A 26370-nucleotide genomic window follows, 5' to 3' on the forward strand; every position below is an offset into this window, starting at 1 on the left:
TCAATAAGTAGGAATTTAGTAATTCTTAGATTGTTTTAGATTGTTATTAAATGTTTGTCAACAAATAATTATCTATAATAACAATAATGAAATGATAATGGATACAGCTTAATGATGTATACATGTACTGGCAAAATAGTAAAAGAAATTTGGATATAAATTGCAAATTGCGATCTGGGAAAAAGATCTATAAATTTTATTAACAAACTTTTATTTAGATGTTGTCATAAAGGTATAATTTTTTTTGGGTTTGACGAGAGGAGATGGGATATAAATAATAAATGATTTTTAGCCAATTATAATAACAACAAGGAAATGTCAATGGACATTGTTTAATAATATATACATGCTCTGGTATACAAACTCTAAACAACGAGTTGAGGGGGAAAAAAGTGGGGGAAAGGTTTAGAAATTTTATTAATTGACTTTTACTTAGAATATGTCATAAAGATGTAATGTTATTGGAGGATTTTTGAAACAGCTAATGAATGCCATTATGTGGTTGTGTCTTTAAGTATGAATGATTTGAGGTAAAAGCACGTTCAAATAATTGTAGTCAAATGAGAATTGTGGTACATTGGTAGATACACAAAGATTTTTTATTTAAAGTGTATAATTTAATATGAACTATAAGTAATGACTGTGGAAGAAATGCACGAAAGTTATCTGTGACCAATCGATACGCTTTCTACAAGATGTAATGAAGGATGATTCTTTTTTTGTGTTTTTGTTTAATTAAAATTTAAAAAAATTCAAAAAAAAGGTACAGTATGTGACTAGGAAAAAAGTACAAGAAAAAATAAATCACAGAATTAGCAGACACTTTGGAATTGTATTCATTTTTAATCAAATCATTTCTGAAACAATAATCTTTATTCAAAACCTGATTTAAAAATATAAACATCTGAGCATATGGCGAAAAAACCGTCCCTAAAGAGTTATTTATAACAAAAGAATAAAAATTACAAAAAACCTGGAAAATTAAGTAAGCCAGCCAGAGAAGCTACTATAAAAAAAATGCTAGAACCCTAACAAAAAGGACTTTTGCAATTATTTCAATTACTGACATAATTTATACCATTACAAGCAAACACCTATAGTGCAATAGTTTGAAATTCTGTACATTAAAGGACAATTCCAGTTCAATTTTGGAATCCTAGAATTTATATAATTCAGTGACCTATAGGAATTTCCTTATACAAAACATAAAGTTTTTTTCTTATGCTTATACTTATAAATGGGCAATCGGCTTCTGGATGGTTATCTCAATGCATGTGACCACCATTAGTAATCTAATTTGTATATTCTTATTTATGTCTACTTAGAAGTATTAGATTGCATACTAGTGAACTAATAGCATCTCCGTTGTGTGCAGAGGTAGATCTCAATTTGTATATTGTGTAAAACTGCCATCCTACACAAACCATCCCCCCCCCCTCTATTGAGGTACCATATGCATACCAATAGGGAATGGTGAATCCTTAACAGCTTTCCAAGAAGTTATTCAACTACTGACTATCACAGATTAAAGGGACTGAATTTCTTTGCTTTAATCTGCTGCTTTATGAAGTTGAAAGGCTGCTCCGGGTTCATTGTTGGGTATAGATACCACATGACTACTCCAGAAGGATTAATCACCACTGTGAAGTTGGTAGCAATCTTCAGGTCACTGATTATTTCACTGGTGTAGACATCCTGTGCCTAGCAAAAACAAAAGCAAGTAAATGGATAAATGATCATATGTGCATCTACTATGGAACTACTCTCATATTCTAGTAGCTGTTCCATAGCAATGTTTTATCCCAATGAAAAATACTAAAACTTAAATTGCTGTACAACGTGAATTCTAAAGTCTTAAAATAGTAAATAATCCTGTTACTCCTCCATCACAAATGAATGGTAGTGTTGGGGGAGGGGTGGAGTTTTGGCTTTATGATTTGTTTTGCTATGTTTAGTTTTATCACTCCAGGAAATAACCTGATTATTAAAGGCTTTTTTTAAAACCAAGGTACGGCCATATTAAATTCAATAACATGGGGGGAAATATATATAAGCAGCACTGTGTAGTGTTTGAGATTGTCAGCTTATCATCCCCCCTCCCATAAAAATTTTTCAGCAATGGAGAGGAAGACCACGTACAGGTGGTGTTTTTTTACTTACTTCGTAGACAGCATTCGCTGTAAAATTGAGCTGTGCAAGGGAAGTTGTATAGCGATATGGCATATCTGTCCTCCGACTAAAGAAAACCAGAGCACTGGCTGCGTGGGAAAGGGGCCGCAGAAATACTTCAATTTGAGATTTCTCCTATAAAATCAGATTGAAAAGCACGTTCTTCTAAAGGAAATCTTTCCCAGGACATAAACAGGAAATGGTGATGTCGTCATATAGGAAAAGACAATTCTTCAACTGCAATCATACTCAATCTAAACCAATTCATAGTGCTGTAATTTGGGCCAAAAAACATCACGGAGAACACCATACACACACAGGCTTCCTACCCTTCTTCCTTCCAGATAAATTAAGAAAACAAGAGTGACAATGGATCTGAAGTATGCCAGATTGCTGAACGATAATATCAGCTCCTTAGAAGAGAGGAGCATGAACAATAATAAATATCCTTGGCTAATCTAGTGATCTTCCCAAATAAGAGGAGCAAAAAGAAGGAATATACACTCTTGAGTTCCAGGGATTCACGTAGGGAGCTCCAGACGCTTGGTCTTCATTACCTGAAGGATTCTACGCCCTTGAATTCCCAGGGGATCTTGGTTAATTGTAATCATCAATTTGTTTTGTAGAATCTCCTTGGCACTTTCAGAAATGACACGGAGGTCTGTGGACATGAAAAGAGGAGCAGCCATAATTGTCCATAAGGCCATCTGGGATTTGGACTCTTCAAGGCTCAGACCAAAGTTTCCAATGATTAGCTGCAGGGCAAAGAAGAGGTTAACCCAGAGGTGGGTAATAAAGTCAAGAATGAAAGCAAAAGAAAACGAACTGCCTATGGACTGATTCCAAGATAACTCTTGTTGAATAAAGGTAACTTTTTATTTATTATTAGTATTATTTTTTATTAATTTATTTACCCATATGCTAAATAAATAACTAGGTAGGTTCCTAATTCCTCTATTTTCTTCCCCAATTTTCTTCTACAAGAAAGCTTAGGAAATAATATCAAGGCTGAGTGAATTGCAATATCCCACTGGACAAACAGACATAACTACAGGTAGTCCTTGATTTACAACAGTTCATTTAGTGACCGTTCAAAGTTATAACGTCACTGAAAAAAGTGAGTTATGACCATTTTTCACACTTACAACCATTGTGGTGTCTCCATGGTCACACAATCAAAATTCAAATGCTTGGGAACTAACTCCTATTTATGACAGTTGCAGTGTCCTGGGGTCATATGATCACTTTTTGAGACCTTCTGACAAGCAAAGTCAATGAGAAAGACTGTTACTAACTTAACAACTGCAATGATTCACTTAACAACTGTGGCAAGAAAGGTTGTAAAACAGAGCAAAATTCACTTAACAAACATCTCATTTAGCAACAGAAATTTTGGCTCAATAGTGGTCATAAGTCGAAGATTACCTATATTAAGTCCGGCATCCTAGGGATGACAGTTTTCTAATATAAACATTAAATGAAAAAATATTAAATTAATGAGGGTAGCAGGGGATAACGAAGCTTTAAAAACTAAAAAAAATCCATACATAAGCAAAACAAGCTATATTTTCAAAGGACCGCAGGGTATCTGAATCAATATGATATATAGCTACTTATGCTTTCAATGTAACATGTTTTTGCAAAAATTAGCCATATATGCCCATTTGTATGCATTACTTTACTAATAGAATTCAGGTTTTCTGTGATATTTCTAGTGTAGGTTATACTCACTGAGATTAAAATAATGGGTATGTGCAGCAAATTTAAGAATATAACACAAATGGCTTGTCTGCTTAAATTACCTGCAAGAGTTGAAAGCAAGGTGAAAGAACATATAAATTCCTGCCAGCAGTCAACTTCATTAGCTTTTTTCTAGCTTTAGCATTCCAAAGACAGCCTCTCTCATCCACTTAGCTTTCATATTATCCTCTTCAGCTCAACATTACCATGTCAGGGTCATTCCAATGGCCAGGGCCAGCTGCTGGCTGAAGTACATCCTGATTCGTTGAGAACCAATCCACAATGGAGAGGACACTTTCCCAAGAGTCTTGTATGTCACCAAAGTTTCTCCAGAGGTTGCATATATTTGCTAAAAGGGTATAGTTAACCTAAAACAAAACAAATGCATGAAACAGAATAATTAGTCAGCTTGGCATGATTTAATCTTGGAAATGAGCATCAATTTACATCATTTTGGCTACTCTGGATGTATTTAATATATGGGGGAAACACTGTATATATTGGAAAGAAGAAAACCCAAGTTAAACAATTAGTTTTAATTACTTTGCTATCCAACTAAAACAGGAGTGTCAAACTCAAGGCCCATGGGCCAGATCGGACAAACAATATGGTGAGATCTGGCCCGCGGGGCCATCCTGGTCTACCCAATGTGAAGAGGAAAGAGCTGGCCAGCATGGCTTTAGCCTGGTCTGCCCAATATGAAGAGGAAACATGCCAGCAGTTTAGGGAATGGCATCAAGCTGGCCATGCCCACCCGATAGGCCATGTCCACCCAGTCGCCCACACCTAGCGGGCCCCCGAGGTTAACCACAGCCCTGATGCAGCCCTCAATAAAATTGAGTTTTGACACCCTGAACTAAAGCAACAGAGCTGTGTCACCATAGCAAAGAAAAGTAGATAGAACTGCTCAAAGGATGTCTTAAGAGAATAACTATCACTCATAATTACAGTATCACTGTATCATTAATGATTAACAAAATATGTAACATCCAATAGCACTACATTATTATGTAGTACTACATGTAGTAATAAGCTTGTTAATAAATAATTACTGCTTCAGCCAATTAAAACATTGTGCCAACAGATCTAGGTGGATTGATGCTAAACCTCAATACAAGATTAAAGAAGTGCGTCTCTTGTAAATTAAATGAGTGCTTTTACGGATCCCAGGTCAGACCAAATTGTTAAAATGTGATGCAAAACCTTTATTTAAAATTCTGAAGAAGTTCAAGGGACAGAAGCTTTAAGATCAGCCCCATCCTTCCTGAAATACAACTCACTGCAGGTGGGAGTCCCCCTCGATAGGCTGGCCAACTGCAGGAATAGGCAATGGGATGACCTGTTGCATTCAGGGCCTTGGACATTCTAGGATAACCTTTAGAAAACAAGAACAATTATCCGTTTGAGTTAAAGTCAGAATTTATTTATACCAAATTATGTTAGCTGGTTAATGCTTAATATAATTAATATCTCAAGTCTATATTTGACATCTTAAACAAAGCCAATTAAAATATTTTAGCAACTGTTGGTGCACTGACAAAAGAAGCAGACTAGAGGCATGCTAAAGCTATGAACTTTACCTTGGGCCTGTTCATCTGATGATGAGTAGCAACCATCTAGTTTCAGCATGTCCACTCCCCATTGTGCAAACGTTAAAGCATCTTGTTCAGTACAATTTAATGTAGTGCCCGGGTAACCTGCACAAGTATGGGTGCCTAGATCGCCATAAATGCCAAGTTTCAGACCCCGTGAATGAACCTGCCAAAATATGTCATGACTTGTGAGATCAAGACAGAAGAACCATGAAAATTCTAATCTATACAGTGAAGGAAACAGTAGAAATATTGTTATTGTTGATATTGGTGAGCGTCTTTTTTTAAATAACTTCCTCAAAGGTTCAGCTTCTCCTCTTTCTCATCATTTGCAGATTATCTCAACAATTGTGGTTTAAATTGAAATTGGTTACTGGAAGAGTAGTTACCTAATGAGTAAGATGTTAAAACTATGAATAACTAGTTATCCAAACAAACTCCCCAAGGATGAACTCTTCTTTTGCGGCATGTAAATTTGTAAAAGTTTCCACCAATGGAAAGATACAAACGTGAACTAGATAGAACATTGATACAGCAATATTTATTGTGTGACAGCATTTTCCCCATTTTATAAGGATACAAACATTTCTGCTGACTGATTGGCCAGTTCAAATTACGCTTCTACTAGTCATTGCATAAGATGATAGACAGAAAAAATTTAAAAGGTATGTTTCATTATTGCTTCTTACTCAACGGCCAACCCTTCCTTTTCCAATCTAATCCTTTTCAGATATGTTGGCTTTAAATCCTCTCATCCTTATTCAGCACAGCCATTCACTATGCTGGAAATGTGTTAGGAGTACTGAAGGTCCGAATATCTGAAGGGTACCAAGTTGGATGACACAATAGAAAACTGATGAGCTTTCCAAAAATATCCATTGCCAAGGACTATGTTTGAAAACATAGAGTTTGAATTGGCAGAATAATCTGGTGGTTTAGATGCAGAGTTTCTTGCCCAGCAACATGGCCCTCTGGATGTTCCTCACTAGATAACTTTGAGCAAAAGTTATCAGCTCAACTTACTGTACAAGTCCAGGTCTATGGCTGTAAATTGGCCAGGCCTGAAAAACCTTCTACAGCAATTAAGAATCAAGCCCTTGATCTTTTGGAGAATTCACAACGTTCCCCTGGAATTTCTCTGGAATGTTGTCTAAGCGTTTGATTTTTTTAAAAAATCACAGCTGGATCACTTGATCTCACTCTCACCTTAGAAATATTCACTTACATAATCTGCCAAGGCTTTGATCCCTCTGGGAAACCTCTCGGGATCCGGAATCAGATGTCCCATCATATTCCGCTTCTTTGCCATCCAGCAATCATCAATATTGACGTACTCATAGCCCAGCTCCCTCCAACCATCCATTGCCAGACGGTCCGCCATTTCCATGAAGAGAGTCTCACTGTCCCACAAATGGAAAAGCAGTTTATAAGGAAACAAGAACAACAAGCCAAGTGGACAATGAGGAATAACCGTTGGGAACTATCAGCCATAAAAATTACTATTCGGACAATGTTTGGCTTCACACTCCACTGACATAGTCTGCCACAGTCATGCAGTAGTTTACTCTCCACAATAGATAAAAAAAGGTTATTTCTCTGTCAGATCCCCACTACCACTCTTTCATGCTTAATATTTCGCTGCAATAATCTGGAAGTAAAATTAAAATAGAGATTCCTACAGTATTATGTTTTCATCAATGCTCTTCCTTATGGACAGGATCCTCCTGTTTTCTTAAAAATGTGCCTCATTCAACCAATGTCACTATGAGAATAAACTAAAAGCTTTTAGGCTGGTCTCTTTTATTGGTCCTTGTCAAACAACTACGTGTTTGTATTCTGTGGTACAAGGTAATTAATTAGTGATTTCCTTATATGTTTTAATTTTCATTAATATTTTTATATAGCAAAATGATTTAGCACTCTTTTCCCAACTGCACAATGAGAAAATTAGCATATTTATTGGAGTAAAAGACACACTGGAGTATAAGACGCACCAAGATTTTGAAGAGGAAAATTAAAACAAAGTTTTTGCACTTTGCAAACCTCCCAAAAACGGCCCATTTTTGGCAAAAAACAGGCCCATTTATTGTCAAAAAATGACATGAATAGCCTTTAGGAGGCTTGTAGAGTGCTCCTGGGGTTTGGGGGGGGGGGGACAAGCAAAAAATGGCCCATCTTTTGCTCATTTCTGCCCTCCCCAGCCCCCAGGAGCACTCTGGAAGCCTCCTAAAGGCTATGCATGGCCATTTTCGTGAAGGGGCGAGGTTTTGTGAGGCCAAAAATGCTGTATTCAGTAAGACACATCCAGATTTTCAGCCTCTTTTTTGATGGGAAAAAGGTGCGTCTTACACCCCGAAAAATAAGGTAAAATACAGTTTGGCAACAAAATTCAGAGAAGCATGAGGACTTTTAGGGGAGGTACATGCCTCCCTGGAGCTTCAGATGTTCTACATTTCATGCCATCCCTCATCTTGAATCCCAGGATTTGAAACCAAGGAACATATCTGGAAAAAGATTGGATTTTGAACCGTTTCCAAGGTTCTTCCACTCACCTGATACAATTATGGGGATCTGCCTTGCAATCAATATTACAACGAAAGCGCTCCCAAGCAAGCCACCCCATTGGGGGCGTTCTCATAAGTCCATTCTCCAAAGCCAGGGAGAAGGCATGGAGTAGAAGAAGGAAGACAACACATTTCATGACCGTGGATGTGAGGGATGACCACTGCAAAAGAGATGGGCAGACTGGGGCAAAAACATAATGAAATATCACTTTCTACTGTTTCCATTCTGCTCCAATGGCTTCTTCACCTACAGGTGAAACTCGAAAAATTAGAATATTGTGCAAAAGTTTATTTATTTCAGTAATGCAACTTAAAGGGTGAAACTAATATATGAGATAGACTCATTACATGCAAAGCAAGATAGTTCAAGCCGTGATATCTCATAATTGTGATGATTATGGCGTATAGAGCACTTCATGCTTCCTTCCGCAGACAAGCTTTATGGGGATGCTGACTTCATTTTCCAGCTGCCCACCCTGCCAAAAGCACCAAAACCTGGTTCAATGACTGTGGGATTACTGTGCTTGATTGGCCAGCAAACTCGCCTGACCTGAACCCCATAGAGAATCTATGGGGCATTGCCAAGAGAAAGATGAGAGACATGAGACCGAACAATGCAGAAGAGCTGGAGGCCGCTATTGAAGCATCCTGGTCTTCCATAACCCCTCAGCAGTGCCACAGGCTGATAGCTTCCATGCCATGCTGCATTGAGGCAGTAATTGCTCAAAAGGGGCCCAAACCAAGTACTGAGTACATATGCACACTTATACTTTTCAGAGGTCCGATATTGTTCTATGTACAATCCTTGTTTTATTGATTGCATGTAATATTCTAATTTTCTGAGATTGTGAATTTGGGGTTTTCATGAGCTATATGCCATAATCATCACAATTATAACAAATCACGGCTTGAACTATCTTGCTTTGCATGTAATGAGTCTTATCTCATACATTAGTTTCACCTTTTAAGTTGCATTACTGACATAAATGAACTTTTGCACAATATTCTAATTTTTCGAGTTTCACCTGTATATCTAATGAGGTTAAATATTTATAAGCTTTCAGCTCCACCTGCACCCTTTTTTCTTTCTTTCACAATATACAGCAGTGAAATGTTGAAATCTTCAATTACATAGTTACCTTTTTTGCCTTGAACCTGGAATCTATTGTTATCATCTTCCGAACAACGGAACCAGTGGTGGGATTCAAATAATTTAACAACTGGTTCTCTGCCCTAATGAATTCTTCCAACAACCAGTTCCCCAAATTGCTCAGAAAGTTAACAACCAATTCTCCCGAAGTGGTGCGAACTGGCTGAATCCCACCACTGAACGGAATACCTTACACAATCAAAACATTCATCTCACCAAACTAACATTTTATAAGTTGTCATTAAGTCCTTGCTCTTTTTTCTTTCCTTTGAGTGAATTTTGATTTTGGTAACTGCCTGGACTAGTGCCTGCAATTTTCTTGCAGGCAAGATTTTTGGAAATATGTTGCCATTGCCATTCTAGGGTCTTTTCTAAGAGACAATAACTGGCCCAAAGTCATCCAATTGGTTTCATGCCTAAGGTAGGATTAGAACTTAGAACCTCTGGTTTCTAGCCTGGCGCTTTAACCACTACACCAAATTGACTCTCTCTTGCATATTATTTTAAATTTTATCACTGATTTTAAGAGCACTGTCGGTATACATTTAGTTGTTAAAGAAATTTATATAGCTGCTTCTCCAAAATAAGTCTGGGCAGCAAACCAAATGCAAACACAATATAATAAAACAACCTTTTCAAACAATAAACTACAGCCCTGGTAAAAGCTCACATCCATCTACCAACCACCCTATGCCAGCTCTGCCTCAATTTACTTTGTAAAACAGTGCTTCAACCGGTACTGTTCCATACTATAATGCCATTAGTTGCCATCAGTGGAAAGCTCCATTCTTTGGAGATCTTATCTATAATCCACGTGGTCTTTTATCACTCTTATTTGGGACTTAAGTATCTGAGAATGACCCACCTAATTTGCAGGAGGAATTCAGCAAACTTGTATGACAACAATTGAAAATGAAACTGACTCTGGATTCCACTTACCCTTCCCTGTTTCACACCACACCACAACACCCACACAGACATACACAAGTTCCCAGTGTTGCATTCTGGGACTCATGCTGCTGTTAGAGCAGGATCCTGAAGCACACACAATGATGGAAGCAAAATTACAGACACAGCATTCCTAACTAGCATCTATGATACTACACTTTCATAAAGAAGATGCTGAATCCACAGGCTCACTAAATTAAGTGCTCTACATCTCTGTGGACTTCATGAAATGACACAGCCCAGCACTTTCAAGTAAGGAAAGTTGGCTTGTGGCAGCGTAATTAGCCTATAGCAATTCCCAGGTTCACTATCTGACATCTGCTATGAAAGAATCTCAGACACCACAGCCAGAGGAAGTCTTTTGCAAGGCCTCCGGAGAGGTTCTTTCAATCATGTGATACCATTTTCACTAAGATAAACCTTATGCGCTCAGCGTTAAGTAGCTTCATATGAATAATTGAAACCTTTCTGGGATGTGCAGATAAGATGCATTACACACAATGTTCTTGTTTTGGATGAAACAGACTTACAGCACCTGGCCCAGCTGGACCTGGTTAGTATCTGAATGGGAAACCATTAGGATGGGCTAACCCAAGGGTGAAATTCAGCAGGTTCTGGAGAACCTGTAGCGGAAATTTTGAGTAGTTCGGAGAACCGGCAAATACACTTCTGACTGGCCCCAGAGTGGGATGGGAATGGAGATTTTGTAGTATCCTTCCCCTGCCACGCCCACAGAACCAGTAGTAAAAAAAATTGAATTTCACCACTGGGCTAACCTGAAAGTTTAAAAAATCATGAAGGAAGGCAATAGATTTTTTATTTTTGCAAACTGTTGTCAAATCTATCGCTGTGGCCACGAATTCCCCAGGAAACCATCCTCCCTTCTTCCCACCACCCTTCCTTCTTCCCGTGGCTGCTGCAAGCCACCTTCCGCGTTTACAAGAAGCCTTCTTCCGGATGCATCAAGACAGTGGGGGAAATGTGTACATTCGGTATTTATCATTTAATGAAAATGTATTTCATTGATGGCACAAACGGCCTAAGTGAATTCAAATCTATAACTGTAATCGTAATCAGTAGGCACTCCGGAACAATGATTCGGTTTTTTCTGTTCGTTTTCATATAATGCAATTTCTGATCAGACAAAAGAGAGAGAAAAAGACTATTCTCCATCCCGACCGTTCACGTATATCAGCCATCCAAACTTCAAGACACATCGGGACACTTACGCTATCAGACAACCAGCGCTGCATCAGCCGCAACCGAAAGCCTGCAAGTCGCTCGCTTCCCTGGCACAAGGGCAGCTAATCACGTGCTCGCTTCCGGCCTTCCACCGATCAGCTGATCCCTTGTATCGCTCCCTAGTTGCAGCCGATAAGTTGCTGATCTCAGCGCCCCGTCAACTCCACCACCGCCCTCGCTTTTGTCCCGAGGAAAAGAGGAAGCAGCAGGCGCTCCCTGCTGTGGCCCATATATGCGAGCGTCGCTTGAGCTCAGCCCTTTTCACTCGGTGCTGGCGGAAAGTAACTGAAGTTCATGCACCATTTCTCCAAGAGAGGGGTTTGTTTGTTTTTTGGATCGCCCATGGTTCAGAGTAGCGCCGTCCCGTTCACGTCCCTTAGCAGAGATACATCCCCTGTTTATTATTCTAACGCAGAGCCTCTTCAAACTTGGCAACTTTAAGACTTGCGGACTTCAACTCCCAGAATAGCTGGCTGGAGAATTCTGGGAGTTGAAGTCCGCAAGTCTTTAAAGTTGCCAAGTTTGGGGACCCCTGTTCCAATGGATAAAAAGAGAGACGTTAGGAGAGTGCCTTCCCTCAAAAGTTGTAGGTGGAATAATTTGCTTGGATGTCTCCTCACAATACAGGGCATTCTTCTGGTGGCACATTTATGAGGTGAAGTGGTCCAAGGTTTTTACACAACAAACTAGTAAAAGTGGTTTCAGGTTGATTTTATGCCTATGCCTGAGGAATTCACATAGCATGAAACCAGAAATGCAAGGGTGAATATCCAGTGGAGACAAGTTAGCTACAGAACGCAGGGAAGCCTCTCTTCAGATCTCTTTTGTCCCTTTACTGCATTGTTTTAAACTCACCCATCCTCTCCCCACCCCCTTTCTAATAAATATCAGCAATGACAGGTGAGAATATAGAATGAAAAGATGAACTATGTCTGTATAATTAGGCTGGCCTTACCACTGACTACTAGGCACCCTGAAATTTGTGTTTCAGGCAAGTGCAGGTTTCCTACCACCACCAATTGTCTCTTCACTCTCAAATTGCTCCCAAGTGATATTCCAGTTCCAAAAATGCTGGCTTTTTTTTTAACAGCATGGCAAAATCAACAGTGGTGGGAAAAGCTCCAGCTTAAATAAAGCGACTGATAGCTTAAATGGTCTTTCCTGTGTGTCCATGGGTGGTTGGTGCTCTGTGATAGAATAGAATAGAATAGAATAGAATAGAATAGAATTCTTTATTGGCCAAGTGTGATTGGGCACACAAGGAATTTGTCTTTGGTGCATATGCTCTCAGTGTACAAAAAAAGACAAGATATAATTCAACTGCAGACTGTTTGAGCAGCAAGCAGACAGTAGGCAGAGCCTCGAGAGATCCAAAATATGTCTTAAATCAGGACAGAATATGTCACACAGCTTATGTTGTATCCATGTTACTGTGAAAGTCCGAAATCTGGTGAATGTCGACATTCACCGGTGAATGTCGACATTCACATAGTCGCTTGGTGTATGTTCGAAATATTTGCTAAATACCCTTATCCTCTCGACACCCTTACCCTAATACCCTTATCCTCTCGACACCCTTACCCTAATACCCTTATCCTCTCAACACCTCGGCTCCTCGCTTCCTTTTAAGCATCTTCTATTTGCGGACTTTTAAAAAAAAAACCTGCGATCCTGCGCGGTTAGAACGAGTTGTTTCCAGGACCGCGAATTGAAAAGCAAAAGTAAAGCATTACGCTGACTCGTTATATATATGTCACCGTGAAAGACCGAAATTGGTATGTGTCGACATTCACCGGTGAATGTCGACATTCACCAACATTCACCGGTGAATGTCGACATTCACCAATTTCGGTCTTTCACGGTGACATCCACAAACTAGTCTGCACCCATCAGTGGAAAGAAATCCTGTGTTAAGGCACTGCCACTTCTCTGTGGAATATGGGGGTAGTGGGGAGCTAGGAGGTATCTCATCTTGTGTTGCATCAATTCTTGGGCCAGTACAGGTTGTCTTCTCCGTTTCTACTGAGTTAATTTCAGAGATTGGAAAGGGAGGTAGAGAAGAAACAAAAAGAGCAGCGCCTAATTTCAGTCCACTTTTTTTTCCGTCTTCCTTTTCAAATCCTCCTGCAGCAACTGTACTTCTCCCTTCTGAACTGGTACGCAATACCTTTCGTTTATTAACTGCAATTCTCGGGCTCAGAAAGTCGCCTTCATTAACAGCTTAGAAAAGGCTGTAAAAAGCACCATGAAGCGGTATATAAATCTAAGTGCTATTGATATTTTAAACATGTACTCTCCAGGGCCAGCGTTCTTCAACGACGCCCAGCTAAAGCAATCCGCCCAGCTAAAGCAATCCGCCTCCTTAGCAATTGCTTGCGGATCCTGTTTGTTTCCCGACTTCCGGCTGGTTCGGATGTACTCGTGGCCTCGTGATGCCCCCTCGTGGCCGAAAATAAAACGAATGCGCTTAAAAGAACGCTTGGGTTCTGCTCGGGTAATACGCTAGTACACCAGTAACCACCACGGAGAGTTACCCCGCTCGCCTCTTTCAGGTGATGCGTTGTGGTAGACAAGGAGTTACACTGGGGGCGGGGGGGGGGAGGTTGGGCGAGGACTGGGGAAGACGAAATTCAAATGCCAGTCAGTGACCAATCTTCGCAGGTGACTTGAAACCGCCTCCCCACCGATCTCCTCCGTATTGTCGGAAAAACAAAGGGGGGAGAGGGAGGGACTATATATCATTGACCATGTGTTTTTGGAGGAAAAGTGGGAGCGCATAGAAAAATCAAAATATCACTTATGTCTCAAATACAGGTTCTCCAAATAAAAGCAACATTCCTCGGGCTGCGAAGAGAACACTTCGGCTGACTTGGAGATTTCCCCACCCAAGTTAGGTTAAATGGAAGACGATATTAACCGCCCAGGACAGAGAAACGATGGAGCAGCCTTTACTTGTTGACATACGGCCTGCTGCTTTCCTACTTGGCTTTCAGGACCCCACGAGAAAGGGGGGGGGTCTAAAAAGAGGGAAACCTCCCCTCGGGAAGCGATTGGAAAATCTGGATTGCGAAAGAAAACTCTGCCCGGATAGTGGCAAGATTTGCTTCTGCTCTGATGATCCTTTTGCCCGAGGATCAGGGCACCGAAACAGGGGAGTCCAGCGGAAGGAGGAGGACACGCGACTGCTTAAGAAAAGCAGGGAGCGGATAAAGCCGAAGCTAACGTCGTTCTCGGTAGTTGTGTGAACAAGGTACGATTATGGATAAGCGTCGCTTCAGCTTTTTAGGATAGGCCTGACCCCGAATTTAAAAAGGATTCCGATTCCGTTAGTGCGGAGAGCCCTCCACACTCCACTTCCACACATTCCTGGACTAACCAGCCTGCCTTTTCCTCTGTGTCACTAAAAACTTGTGAAAAGGATTTTCTATTTGAGAGAAAAAAGTAATTCCGAGGATAACTTTTAGTCTCGGAATATTCCGGGTCTGTATGAGATGAGGAAGTGCACTCCGTGACTGCTTGGAGAAACCATCTATTTGGCCTTCCTAAAGCACTTACTATCTAAAATGCAGGCTCCACTTATCTGGACAGTCAGCCCAAGTTGGAGAGGGCTGTTCTAGAGCCAGCCAGGGGTTGGCTTCGTCTTCCTACCTTTTACCTGGAGATGCCAGGAATTAAACTTGCAGCCTTCTTGCTTACAACGCTGTGACACTTATACTTGGAGCTTGTGCCATATATAAAAAAACTGCAACAACCTCTTCTGTATCCTCAGAACGGGGACTTCATCTGATTCACAGTTCATAGCTCAGGCTGCCTTAAGGGATCCTTAGTGTTTTCACTTTTTCCTGGCACAGATAGGTAGAACCCCACATACTTCACCAGTTGTTCCTTTGTGGTGTGGTCGGGAGCCAGATCAGCCTGGCACTTACTGGCCACTTTAGACTGGTGCTGGCATACCTCTCCTGGCTATTACTTTTTGTGGGTTTTGTGTTCCATAGTCATTCTGATTTGGGCAATAGGTGAGTCCAATTTTTTCAAACTGCTTTCTGTTAAATATTAGATATAAAATAGTGATCAAGCCCAATACTGTTATACAAAGCAACCAAAAGGGGCTGCTGCTGGATCCAAATATCTAAGGGTAAAGACAGGTCTTGGTAGCCTAAGAAGAGCAGAGTTGGGGCCTGCCATATATTGAGAGGGGGAGCATAGGGGGAACCACCAAAAAGGGCATCTTCCCTGCTTTCTACAAGATGGTAAAGTTTGAAAGAGGAGTATGAGGAGTAACGTGTATTTGGAGTATGTCTTCAGGGCCAAGCAAATGTTTGTGGGAGCAAGCGGCCCCACATTTAACCTGGTATTATGCCATGTAGGACTTTAAAAGTGATAACCCAGTGTTCCCCAATCTTTTTGGCACCAGGGACCAATTTCATGCAAGAGAACTTTTCCATGAACCTGGAAGAGAGATCATTTGCCTGCTGCTCACCTCCAGCTGCAGTCTGGTTCCTAACAGGTCATGGACTAGTACCAGGGGTTGGGGACCCCCATAATAACCAGTACCTTGAATCCCACCTAGAAGAAGCCTATTGGGTGCCTGTGCAGTTCATGAAGTAGCAATTTTAAATGGGGGCAACAAGCTGTGCCCCAATGCCTGCTGCTGCATTCTCAACTAAGCTTCTAGATGTTCTTCAAAGCACCCCATGTAAAATGTGTTACAGTCTCATCATGAGGTTATTAAGGTATGAATGACCATGAAAAGGTCCTCACAGTCCAGGAATAGACACAACTCATATTTTCAGAATCTGTTAGTCCAGAAAAACCCTGAGATGTAATCTAGTCTGAATGTGGCAATGCCAACCCATCCCAGGACCAAAGATGGAAACACTCCAACTTTTGGAGCTGGGGGATTCAAAACTCTTAATGAAAATCCATGGTCATTTACACTGCAGGGTAGCAATTTGTTTGCAAATAAATGTAGTCTATAACCAACTTACAAAGATCAAGAATTGTTCATGTTATTAAACAATGAAGCAATGAGAGAATCTCTTTTTATTGTTTTAGCATCAGAGGTTATATGGTCTAGCTTCATAGAGTTTGTTACTTTATAAATATCCACAATATCCTTAGAAAGGAAGGTTAAACAGCAGGTGGGAGCATCCACTGGAAAGAGGGTGTCAAAAGTGATGTGCATGGTGACATGATTGAAACCCTGCCTCTTTTTAATAGATCATGTTTGGAGTACACATAAAAAGAGCCATGCCTTTGCCTGCACAGTTGTGATGGCCATCTCCATATAATCACCCTAAATGGCAATCAGTATTTTATAGCAATGTATGTATGTATGTATGTATGTATGTATGTATGTATGCATGCATGCATGCATGTATATATGTATATCTTAAAGCAGTAAATAACTTGTGTGGACCCCACTAGAGTCTTAAAGAGGCGATACATGTATTGCTGAATCATCCTCATTGCATCAGATTACAGTTTACAACTTACAACCTTACATCAGCTGGCAGCTATTAAATCCTCATTACCTGACAAGTATTTCATAGCAGTAGTGCATATGTGTATACATAGTTCTATATTCAGTTTTATCTAGATTATAATAATATGCATCATGTGATAATTCAGTACATTTCTTCTCATTCTGTTTTGGAAGGCAGATATTACTACAATGAAACTCAATGAACGTAGTGTGGTACATTATGCCACATGTGACTCTCCAGCCGATCATACTGGTTTTCTGTGCAAGCGAATGGAGCGCCATCACCACAACCATCAAGTCCCCTCTTACCAGCGCCGCTGGTTCATTCTCAAGGGCAACTTGCTGTTCTACTTTGAAGAGCGGGAGAGCAGGGACCCTTTGGGTCTCATTGTGTTAGAGGGCTGCACGGTGGAACTATGCGAAGCTGCTGAGGAATTTGCTTTTGCCATCCGCTTTGACAGCAGTGGTGGCAAATCTTACGTGTTGGTTGCCGACTGCCAAGTTGCCATGGAGGCTTGGGTGAAGGCACTGTCACGGGCCAGCTTTGACTATATGAGGCTAGTAGTCAAGGAACTAGAGAAACAGCTGGAAGAGGCTCAGAGGAGCTTAGCTGCTAGCCATAAATCACCAAAGAAACTCTCTTCTGGCCGCAAAAGGCATTTATCAAATCCCATGATGATATCCCTTCAAGAGCATCCTGTCATCTTGGAGAATGGTTACTCTACATGGGACAATAGTTGCACTCTTGCAGAAATGGCATGTTCTGATCTCAGTGGAGGATTTCTGAAGCCCCCACCTTTACCCCCTCGTCGAAAACTGACAGGCAGTGCTGCAGGTGGAACATTTTTGGCTGGGTCTGCCTCTGCCACACAGGAAAGTCCAGTATCTCCAGAGACTGCCTGCTTCTCAAAGTTGCATAATTGGTACGGTCAGGAAATTGCACAGGTGAGAAGAGAGTGGATGGAAAGAAAGAAGACAGTAGAAATAGGAACACACTGAAGAAAATACATTTTGCAGGAGTGAGAGAAATGGACATTAAGGTAGGTTTCTGCAGGCCTCTTGACCCACTTATAGAATCATGACTGGAAAGGACCTTCGGGGGGGGGGTGTCTTATAGCCCAACACCCTGCCCAAGGCAGGAGTCCTTACTTTACTTGCAGGTTTTACTCCTAGTTTATAAAATCTAAGGAACACCATTATTGCATCTTCCAGACTGGATGATTAATTAAAATCTGCTTTCTATTATTTATTGCTACTACACGTTATTGCCAGGAATTTTAAAACACCATATTTGTAATTATGCACCATTCAGAATTCAAGAAGACATTTCTAAGAAATTGCTGTAGCAGCTCAAAAGAGAGTTCCAGACCTTTATTTCAGAAAGTCGACTTGATGCAAGAGTAGAATCCACGTGTCATTTCTTCCTTTTTGCTCCATGTAATACTACTAATTGTATTTCATCTGTATATTGTAGCTATTTTGACAGATGCTGGAACAGTATAGTAGTGTAGAAAAAATAGATCATACAATTTACACATTATATTTTAATTATAGGCATTTCATATACTTTAGATTTTCATGCAGATGAGGACAAAGCTGTGAAAAGTTGCTTCCCTAAGAGCATCTCAAGAATTTATAGTCAATGTTCAGGAACTTCCATCTCGTGAAGTCAAATGCAACACTGGGTATGCCTTCAGCTGACCTTACCTGTGTTTTTTTAATCTTTTGGAACTGAATCTTCATATACAGACATTGAATTTAAACAGTTTGTTGGCACTGAAAAAAATTGACATATAGCAGTGATAGCGAACCTATGGCACATGTGCCACAGGTGGCACACGGAGCCATTTGTCAGGGCACGCGAGGGCTGCCCTGTCAGCTGGCCAGCGCGCATGTGCGTGCTGGCCAGCTGAGTTCACCTTTTTAAAAGCCATTTTTCACCGTCCCCAGGCTCCAGAGGCTTTATAGGAGCCTGGGGAGGGCGAAAAAAGCCTCCAACGCCCCCCCCCCGTAGGCCCTCCAGAGGCTTCAGGAACCGTCCAGAGGCTTCCCTGAAGCTTTCGGAACGCTTAAAACAACCCTCCGAATAAACAGGAAGTGACTTCGGAGGGTTGTTTTAAGCGTTCCGAAGGCTTCAGGGACCGTCCGGAGGCTTCGCTGATGCCTTCGGAGCGCTTAAAACGACCCTCCGAGCAAACCGGAAGTGACTTCCGGTTTGCTCGGAGGGTCGTTTTAAGCACTACAAAGGCTTCAGGGAAGCCTCCGGACGTCCCTGAAGCCTCCGGAGGGCCTCTGAGGGGTCGGGGGAGGCTCTTTTCGCCCTCCCCAGGCTCCTATAAAGCCTCTGGAGCCTGGGGAGGGCGAAAAAAGCATGTAAAAATGGGGGGGGGTCACACGTTGTGCGCGCATGCGCACTGGGGGGGTCGCGCATTGCATTATGGGTGCGGCATGCCCGCACACGACCCCCCTGCGCTCCCCCCACTTGTGGCACGCGAGCCAAAAAAGGTTCGTCATCGCTGACATATAGTATGACTGTTTTTCACACCAACCCCATTGCAGTATCCCCATGGCTACATTATCAAAATTCAGACACTTGGCAACTGACTCATATTTATGATGGTTCCAGGATCCTGGGGTCACATGTTCACCTTTTGTGATAAGCAAAGTCAATAGGGAAGCAAGATTCGCTTAACAAATACATTACTAACGTAACAACTGCAATGATTCACTTAACTGTGGCAAGCAAGGTTGTAGAATAGGGCAAAACTCATTTAAGAATTGTCTTGCTTAACAACAGAAATTTTGGGGTCAATTGTGGTCATAAGTCAAGGACTACGTATACTAACACAAAAGGCAGAAAAAGCACAAGTAAGATTACCCAAGCAACAATAACAGCAGCTGCTCTCAAATTGTTAATGTAATGTATGATCATTTAATCATCCTCAGTATCACTTTTATACAATAGTTTCCTAAGACTGGACTAAAGCTGTATTTGTTGCTTTTGATACCTTGTTTTAGTTCTATCCATAATATTGCTACAGATGAATGGCAAAAATTCATCCAAAGCAATCTTAAATAATTTCATGTGAATAGGAGTTTAATTTCGTGTTCAGCATTCATAATCTACAGTATCTATTATTCTACTGCTTTCTGATTGTGGGGCCCCACTCACAATTTAATGGCCTACATTTATGACCTTGAACATAACTGAACATAATTGAATTAAAACAATTATTTATTACCTTGCAGATTAATACAGCATTAGTAATAGCCCGCAGTTATATACTTACCAGTAGTTTATTGGTCATTTGCAATAATCTAATTAAGATTATTATTTCAGAAAGAAAAAGAATTAACTTGACAGCTCAGTAAGATAAAACTAAATTGCTATGACACATGCTAGTAAAATTAAGTTTGGGGAATTGTATGAATTATGTTGTGATTGACCTATACCTGGTTCCATATTTTTCCGCCAGTAGTTTTGATCACAACCAATAACACTATTATTAGTAGTTTTAAAAAATCATGCTAAATTGTATGATAAAGCTAATAACCTCCTATAACATTCCGGTAATGTTATATTACATATACATTGTATGTTATTTTAAATAAAATGTGTTTTATAAATTGCATTTTACCTAAATAGTACAATATTATTTCATAATTATTCGTGGCTCAAACAATGATTATTTTTTAAAGCAGTGTACACTTACTTTATACTTTCCATAAGGGAGTCTACCTTAAACCAAAGAAAATTATGTTACATTGGAAACAAATCTACGAATTGCACAGATTTTCATGAATCATGTATTACTTTATTTACACAAAAATATGAAATAATAAATGTGTTGGTTTTTAAAGTATTGAGAAAATAGTTTTTACTTTAGAGTAGGCTTATCAAAATTATAAACTTGTAAAAGAATAAAGAGACCAACAGTCTGTGGCCCATAAGAAAAAGAGAGGTCACCAATGCCTCTCTGCTATTGTTCCCAAGCAACTGGCATTTAGAAATAGCATATAGATGGCAATCCCTGACAATTTATCTTTGCAAAGTCTTATCTTGGAAGGCCATCACATTTTGTAGTGATTCCCAAAATTGCAGTTTTATTCTTTATTGATATATATTTTTGGTGAAGTTATCAGTTTGTTTTTATCTTGTTGCTTGGAATGGGAGGGTGCTTCTGCATGCTGTTTGTGTTGCTCTTATCAGTTCAGCTTCTGTACATCCCTATGCCATTATCTAAACTTGATGATTGAATTGACTTTTCTCCAGCTCAGCTACAGTATAAGAAGAATTGCTTTAATGGATTTTTTTTATAGTAGGGATGCTGGAGCTCTTGAGAAGGAACTCTCCACTGAGAAGTCAATTCAGTCATCAAGTTTAGAGAAGGAACTTCTGCTTGCCTTTTTTCTAAATACTCCCTCCACCACCACCACCCCTATCACTGGGAGGTTCAGGAGCTATCTAACAGCTAGAATTTCACAAATTCTTTATGCAGAGAAAAAGGGCCTTGCTGGCTTCAACCTCCCATCACAGTGGGAGTACAGCAGAAGTCTCCAACCTCCAGTCCATGGACTGGCACCAGTCCATGGCATACCAGGAACTGGGCTGCGCAAACAAGTGAAGGCCCATCTGTGGGATGCAGACAGTGCGCGAAACCACGACCCCTCCAGTGCACAGAAAAACCTCTCTCCGTGGAACCAGTCCCTGGGACCCAAAAGGTTGGGGGCCGCTGTAGTATGGAACATGAAGCACATGAAGTGAGCTTTGGTTGAATGTCCAATCATGGAACCATCTATTTATTGGACAAATACAGAATGCTTGCAGCAAAGTTGGCAGCAAGGTAGGCTTTGAAATTTTCAAAGGGGATTTGGGGGGACAAAACAGGGTGAAAGTGCATCTTGAAGAATTAGAAGGGTTGGCTGACTTTAAAGTGGAAAGTGGGTCTTTTCTTTGTACTAAGGGGGTTAATTTGGACTGGATCTGGCCAGAGGTTGCAAAGAAAATACCTGGAGTCAGAACTTTGCTGAGGTCTCTGTTCTTACCCCACCTCCATCTACCTTCCCTTCACTATTATCAGAAATCCAGAAGCCACACACTTGTTTTTTTCTATCCTGTTTAAAGTTTATAAAGGATGGCCTTGGAAGGCAGAGGTAAGATCATTTACAAAGGCAACAATCAGATAAAGATGACTTGAATGCAGACCAGAAGTCTTCAAACTTGGCAACTTTAAGACTTGTGGACTTCAACTCCCAGAATTCTCCAGCCAGCATAGCTGGCTGGAGAATTCTGAGAGTAGAAGTCCATAAGTCTTAAAGTTGCCAAGTTTGGGGACCCCTGATTCAGACCAAGACCTTGGCCATTCTGCCCCCATCCCCAGCCCAATTCACGTGAAGATACTGAGAAATAAGCCTGGAAAACCCAGGTTACAAGACTCCAACAAACCACAAGAGGCAAGCAGAGATACAAAGAAGACACAACTCCGTTACTCAACTATTACATTCTATTTTTATTGGCAACTTTCAATGCCGCTCCAGAAGGATGTAAAAATCGCATTTAAACGGAAACACACACACACACACAAAAGATCTAATTCAAACTTTTCAGACACCCGCGGTTTAAAGATTCTCCCCTTCCGCCTATTGATATCTCGCGAGGTTTGCAAAAGCACGGCCCACTCTTTGGCGAGTTCCGGTTATCGAGAAAGCGTCCGACTCCTAGGGGAGGAGCTGCCTAGAGGAGATGGCTTCGCGGTTGTGGTCAACGGCTGGCTCTTGGGCAAGGTCGCGACCCGTCGAGAACCAGAAGGCGCCCTTAGCAACGGTTTTATCCTCCCGAAATATGACCGTCACTCGGACTGGCGCCATCTTGCCTAAGCCCGTCAAAGTGAGTTGAGCGTGAAAAGATAGTGGTGGCTCCTAAAGGAAGAAACGGGTAGGAAACCAAACCGAGCAATCGCTTAGCAAGGATGCGGTAAATTGGCAGGCTGTCTCAGCCAATCGCGTGTAGCTTATTTTGGAAGGGCGGGTTTTGTTGGTGTTCGACCGTTGCCTAGCGATAAAACAATCGTTCTGGGCAGACGCGGAAATAACAGGGCGAGGACGCTTTTTGTTAATCCGGCGGGGCAATTATGCAGCAGGCCGGCTTATCTTTAGGGATGCCATTATCCCGTTGCAAGGGGTCTCCTATTCGGTCATCCCCGAAAACCACGCCGCGTTTTTTTTAGAAACTCGGCGGCAGCTCCGCCTGACAAGCGGTTGGGATTCCAGGAGAACCGATAGAGAAGGGACACAAAATCCCCGCGTCAGTTGAGAACCAAAGAGCTGCTAGTCGGCCCCAAAGACTGGGATGTGGACGTTGAGTTCATCCAAACGCGGATACCGTTGTGCTCTATGATCTCTGTGGTTGTAATTTGAAACAAGCAGGTTTCCTTTGTAGATTATTGTGGTATGTACACCGAGATCTTGGCAAGGTTGGCACCCTGACATCAGCCTGCCAATAAAAGTGCCTATAGTCAAGGCTATGGTTTCCCCAGTTGCAGTGTATGGCTGTGAAAGTTGGACCATAAGAAAGGCTGAGCGCCATAGAATTGAGGCCTTCGAACTATGGTGCTGGAGAAGATTTTAGACTGCAGGGCGCGGTCAGTCCTAGAGGAGATCAACCCTGACTGCTCTTTAGAAGGCCAGATGCTGAAGATGAAACTCAACTACTTTGGCCAACTAATGAGAAGGAAGGAGTCACTGGAGAAGAGCTTAAAGCTGGAGAAGATCGAGGGCAAAAGAAGGGGAAGACAGAGAATGAGGTGGTTGGATGGAGTCACCGAAGCAGTAGGCGTGAGCTTAAATGGACTCCAGGAGATGGTAGAGGACAGGAAAGCTTGGAAGAACGTTGTCCATGGGGTTGCAATGGGTAGGATACAACTTTGCAACTAACAATAACAACATCACTGAAAGCTTATGCAATGGAGACAAATTCCGTGTGGCTAATCACACTTGGCCAATAAAGAATTCTATTCTGTTCATGCCCAGCATAGGAAACATCCTGAAGATATATTTTATTAACGATCTTTATTATTCTAAGGGTGCTAAGTACTTATTCAGTCAGATGCTTCATTATTTCTTTATTTGAAGGTAATTTTTTTAAATCCTCCTGAAAATAAGTACAGTAAGATCATCGTTAAATTTACTGAGGCAGCTGTGTGATTCTTTTTGTTCTTTCCACCAGTTTTAGTTTTACTCTGCCAGCTATAAATGTGTTCATGTGTTCATTTGTATATGTGCCAAGAAATATTAACCAGCTTTTCATTATTAATCCCTGTAGATGCCATTTGGACTTGTTCGTGTGTTTGCCATTGTAATTCCCTTTCTCTACGTTGGGACACAAATCAGCAAAAGTTTTGCAGCCTTGCTTGAAGAACATGATATCTTTGTACCAGAGGATGATGATGATGATGACTAACAGGTAGAGTTATAGCTGCCCAGCCCTTTTCAGTGTTAACAGCCGCACGTAGCCTACGACTGCCATGCTGGGAGGTTTGAGGAAATGATTAAATGAATAGTTGGTCTAGGACAAAAAAAACCCTGGTAGCTCCAAGTAAAAATTAAATTTGAATGAATTGAAAGAACTGAACAAAATCTATTTTTGTTCTTCCCTCATGTATTTTTGACCACATAATTTGCATACTTAGGATGAAGATTATTGTTTATGGTTACACAATTGAGAATTAAAAATCCCTTGCTGCCAACTTCAAACAACTTTATAATTAATTGTGCCTTCATAATCTAAAGAAAACTTGCAGATTTAAACGGGGGACAGAAACCCATTCACTTGTATCTTTTCCATATCTTAACATCTTTTCATTATCATAGCATGAATGGTCCCTGTTCTTCTGATGCCTTCCTTTATTTTTCCTGTTACCTTCTACATCCAGTTCTGCAGTAAAGCTAAAGTAAGCAAATGCAAGTTATGCTTTACCTATTTTTAATTATATATGTCAGTAGTATTCTACATATAATTATAACACAATGGGGATTGATATTCCAAGACTGTAGGTACTTGATACTCTATTCTGTAATAGTCTAGTAGAAGTATGTTATGTTAAATACTTGCCAAAGACAAATTAAATTTGATTTAATAGCACATGTGATCATGCAACAGTATTGTGTTTGTGATGTGCATATTGATATGCATGTGAATCTTTTTCCATTTGAGCTGATGCATTGCTTTGTTTCCTGATCAGGAAACAGGTGTACACTATTTCTTTTCAGGCTGAAGTAGCACTCCAAAAATTAAATAATAGCAGGACAATAATTACTCCCTCATGCCATTTTAGAACAAGCTGCATATTTTTAAAGTGTTATCAAATTGTGCTCAAGTCTCTTATCCTAAGCTTTATTAGTTCTGGATAGTGCAGAACTCGTACTCTGCAAAATAGTTCCAGAGTGTGAAATATTTCCTGTTTTTTTACAGGTCTACAATGTGGCAGTAAGAGGAACAAAGCTATAATAAAATGTTCTGATATCAATGTTTAATCTCCGCTCCTCTCAGATGGCTAATGAACATTTTGGGAACAGCTGGATTTCCCATTGTACCACGGATTGTTCTGTGCATGTATAAACAAGAATGTTTAAATCCTATATCTATTTAAGAATACATAGATATGTCTTGATTCAACAATTGTTGCATGCTTAGAGTGTACCTTATTTCTGAATACACTGGATCCCTAATTAATACAAAGAATTCTTCTGGATAGTAAATTAAGAATTAAGAGATCAAGGCTCGTGTGTTTCTTTTATATACTAAGCTGCCGTCTTCATCCTTTTGGGAATGTATATTTTACTGAATAGAGATGTCCTTCTGAATGAACATAATTTGGACTGTGCTATCTATCTTTGATACTATATGAAATAGAATGTCAGCTTTCTTTCTGAAAGGAATAAAATCACAAGCCTATAGGAAAGTACATAAAGCAACTTCTCAATATGATTTGATTCAATTGAATCAGCTATATAATATTTAACAGTTGCCAGTGTAAATACACATTTTTATAGAACTTTGAGAAAGTTTTAATTATAATTTTGGTGAAAGCAAACAGTTTAGACATCTATTGTATAAGATTTTTCTTGTTACCTAGCTTTTTATTTGTATTCCATGCAGCTGAAATATATTAGAGAATTTATAGGATTAGGATGTATAATGGAAGTATTACATAGATTGCTAAATTTCTTAAAATTGTAATAAGTAACCTCCATCTCTGCTGCCAACATTTAAGGAGTTTGAGATTTTTATTCTAGAATTTGGGGATATTGCTACCATTTTGAAACAATAGACACATGAAAACTGTAGTTTATCCCCTAAAATAAATATTTAAAAATTCATTAGACTACCAAGAATGCAATACTTTGAATTGCATTTGGTTCCTTTTCTCCCAAATAAAATCTTTTCTCCATATATATATATATATATACAACATAATCTCA

General features: G+C 40.3%; 3 protein-coding genes across 9 annotated transcripts; 2 read left to right on the forward strand and 1 right to left on the reverse strand.

Annotated features, from left to right (window-relative positions):
• Nucleotides 1–830: 830 nt before the first annotated feature.
• NAGA (alpha-N-acetylgalactosaminidase) lies at nt 831–14409 on the reverse strand. 2 transcript variants are annotated; one of them, XM_081957403.1, is made up of 9 exons: nt 14323–14409; nt 8054–8226; nt 6727–6901; nt 5490–5667; nt 5190–5284; nt 4116–4277; nt 2727–2924; nt 2161–2304; nt 831–1701 (listed from the first exon to the last, which is right to left on the reverse strand). In XM_081957403.1, the coding sequence occupies exons 1-9, from the start codon at nt 14365–14367 to the stop codon at nt 1519–1521; spliced, it is 1353 nt and encodes a 450-aa protein (XP_081813529.1). In that variant the 5' UTR covers nt 14368–14409; the 3' UTR covers nt 831–1518. The 2 variants fall into 2 exon arrangements, with proteins under 2 accessions (XP_081813529.1, XP_081813530.1); XM_081957404.1 differs by lacking the exon at nt 14323–14409 and adding an exon at nt 11393–11821.
• A 117-nt stretch (nt 14410–14526) lies between these two features.
• Nucleotides 14527–18693, forward strand: PHETA2 (PH domain containing endocytic trafficking adaptor 2). Of its 4 annotated transcripts, none has more exons than XM_081957414.1 (3): nt 14527–14655; nt 15820–16138; nt 17065–18693. In XM_081957414.1, the coding sequence occupies exon 3, from the start codon at nt 17080–17082 to the stop codon at nt 17887–17889; it is 810 nt and encodes a 269-aa protein (XP_081813540.1). In that variant the 5' UTR covers nt 14527–14655; nt 15820–16138; nt 17065–17079; the 3' UTR covers nt 17890–18693. The 4 variants fall into 4 exon arrangements, with proteins under 4 accessions (XP_081813540.1, XP_081813541.1, XP_081813539.1 ...); XM_081957415.1 differs by having other exon boundaries at nt 17069–18693; XM_081957413.1 differs by lacking the exon at nt 15820–16138.
• A 3755-nt stretch (nt 18694–22448) lies between these two features.
• On the forward strand, nt 22449–25666 carry SMDT1 (single-pass membrane protein with aspartate rich tail 1). 3 transcript variants are annotated; one of them, XM_081958261.1, is made up of 4 exons: nt 22449–22777; nt 24212–24352; nt 24822–24839; nt 25361–25666. In XM_081958261.1, the coding sequence occupies exons 1-2, from the start codon at nt 22634–22636 to the stop codon at nt 24347–24349; spliced, it is 282 nt and encodes a 93-aa protein (XP_081814387.1). In that variant the 5' UTR covers nt 22449–22633; the 3' UTR covers nt 24350–24352; nt 24822–24839; nt 25361–25666. The 3 variants fall into 3 exon arrangements, 2 of the variants coding, with proteins under 2 accessions (XP_081814387.1, XP_081814386.1); XR_014175775.1 differs by having other exon boundaries at nt 22457–22777; nt 24760–24839; XM_081958260.1 differs by lacking the exon at nt 24822–24839 and having other exon boundaries at nt 22473–22777.
• The last annotated feature ends 704 nt before the right edge of the window (nt 25667–26370 follow it).

Source organism: Natrix helvetica, assembly GCF_964273705.1.
Source record: "Natrix helvetica genome assembly, chromosome: 6".
NCBI lineage: Eukaryota > Metazoa > Chordata > Lepidosauria > Squamata > Natricidae > Natrix > Natrix helvetica.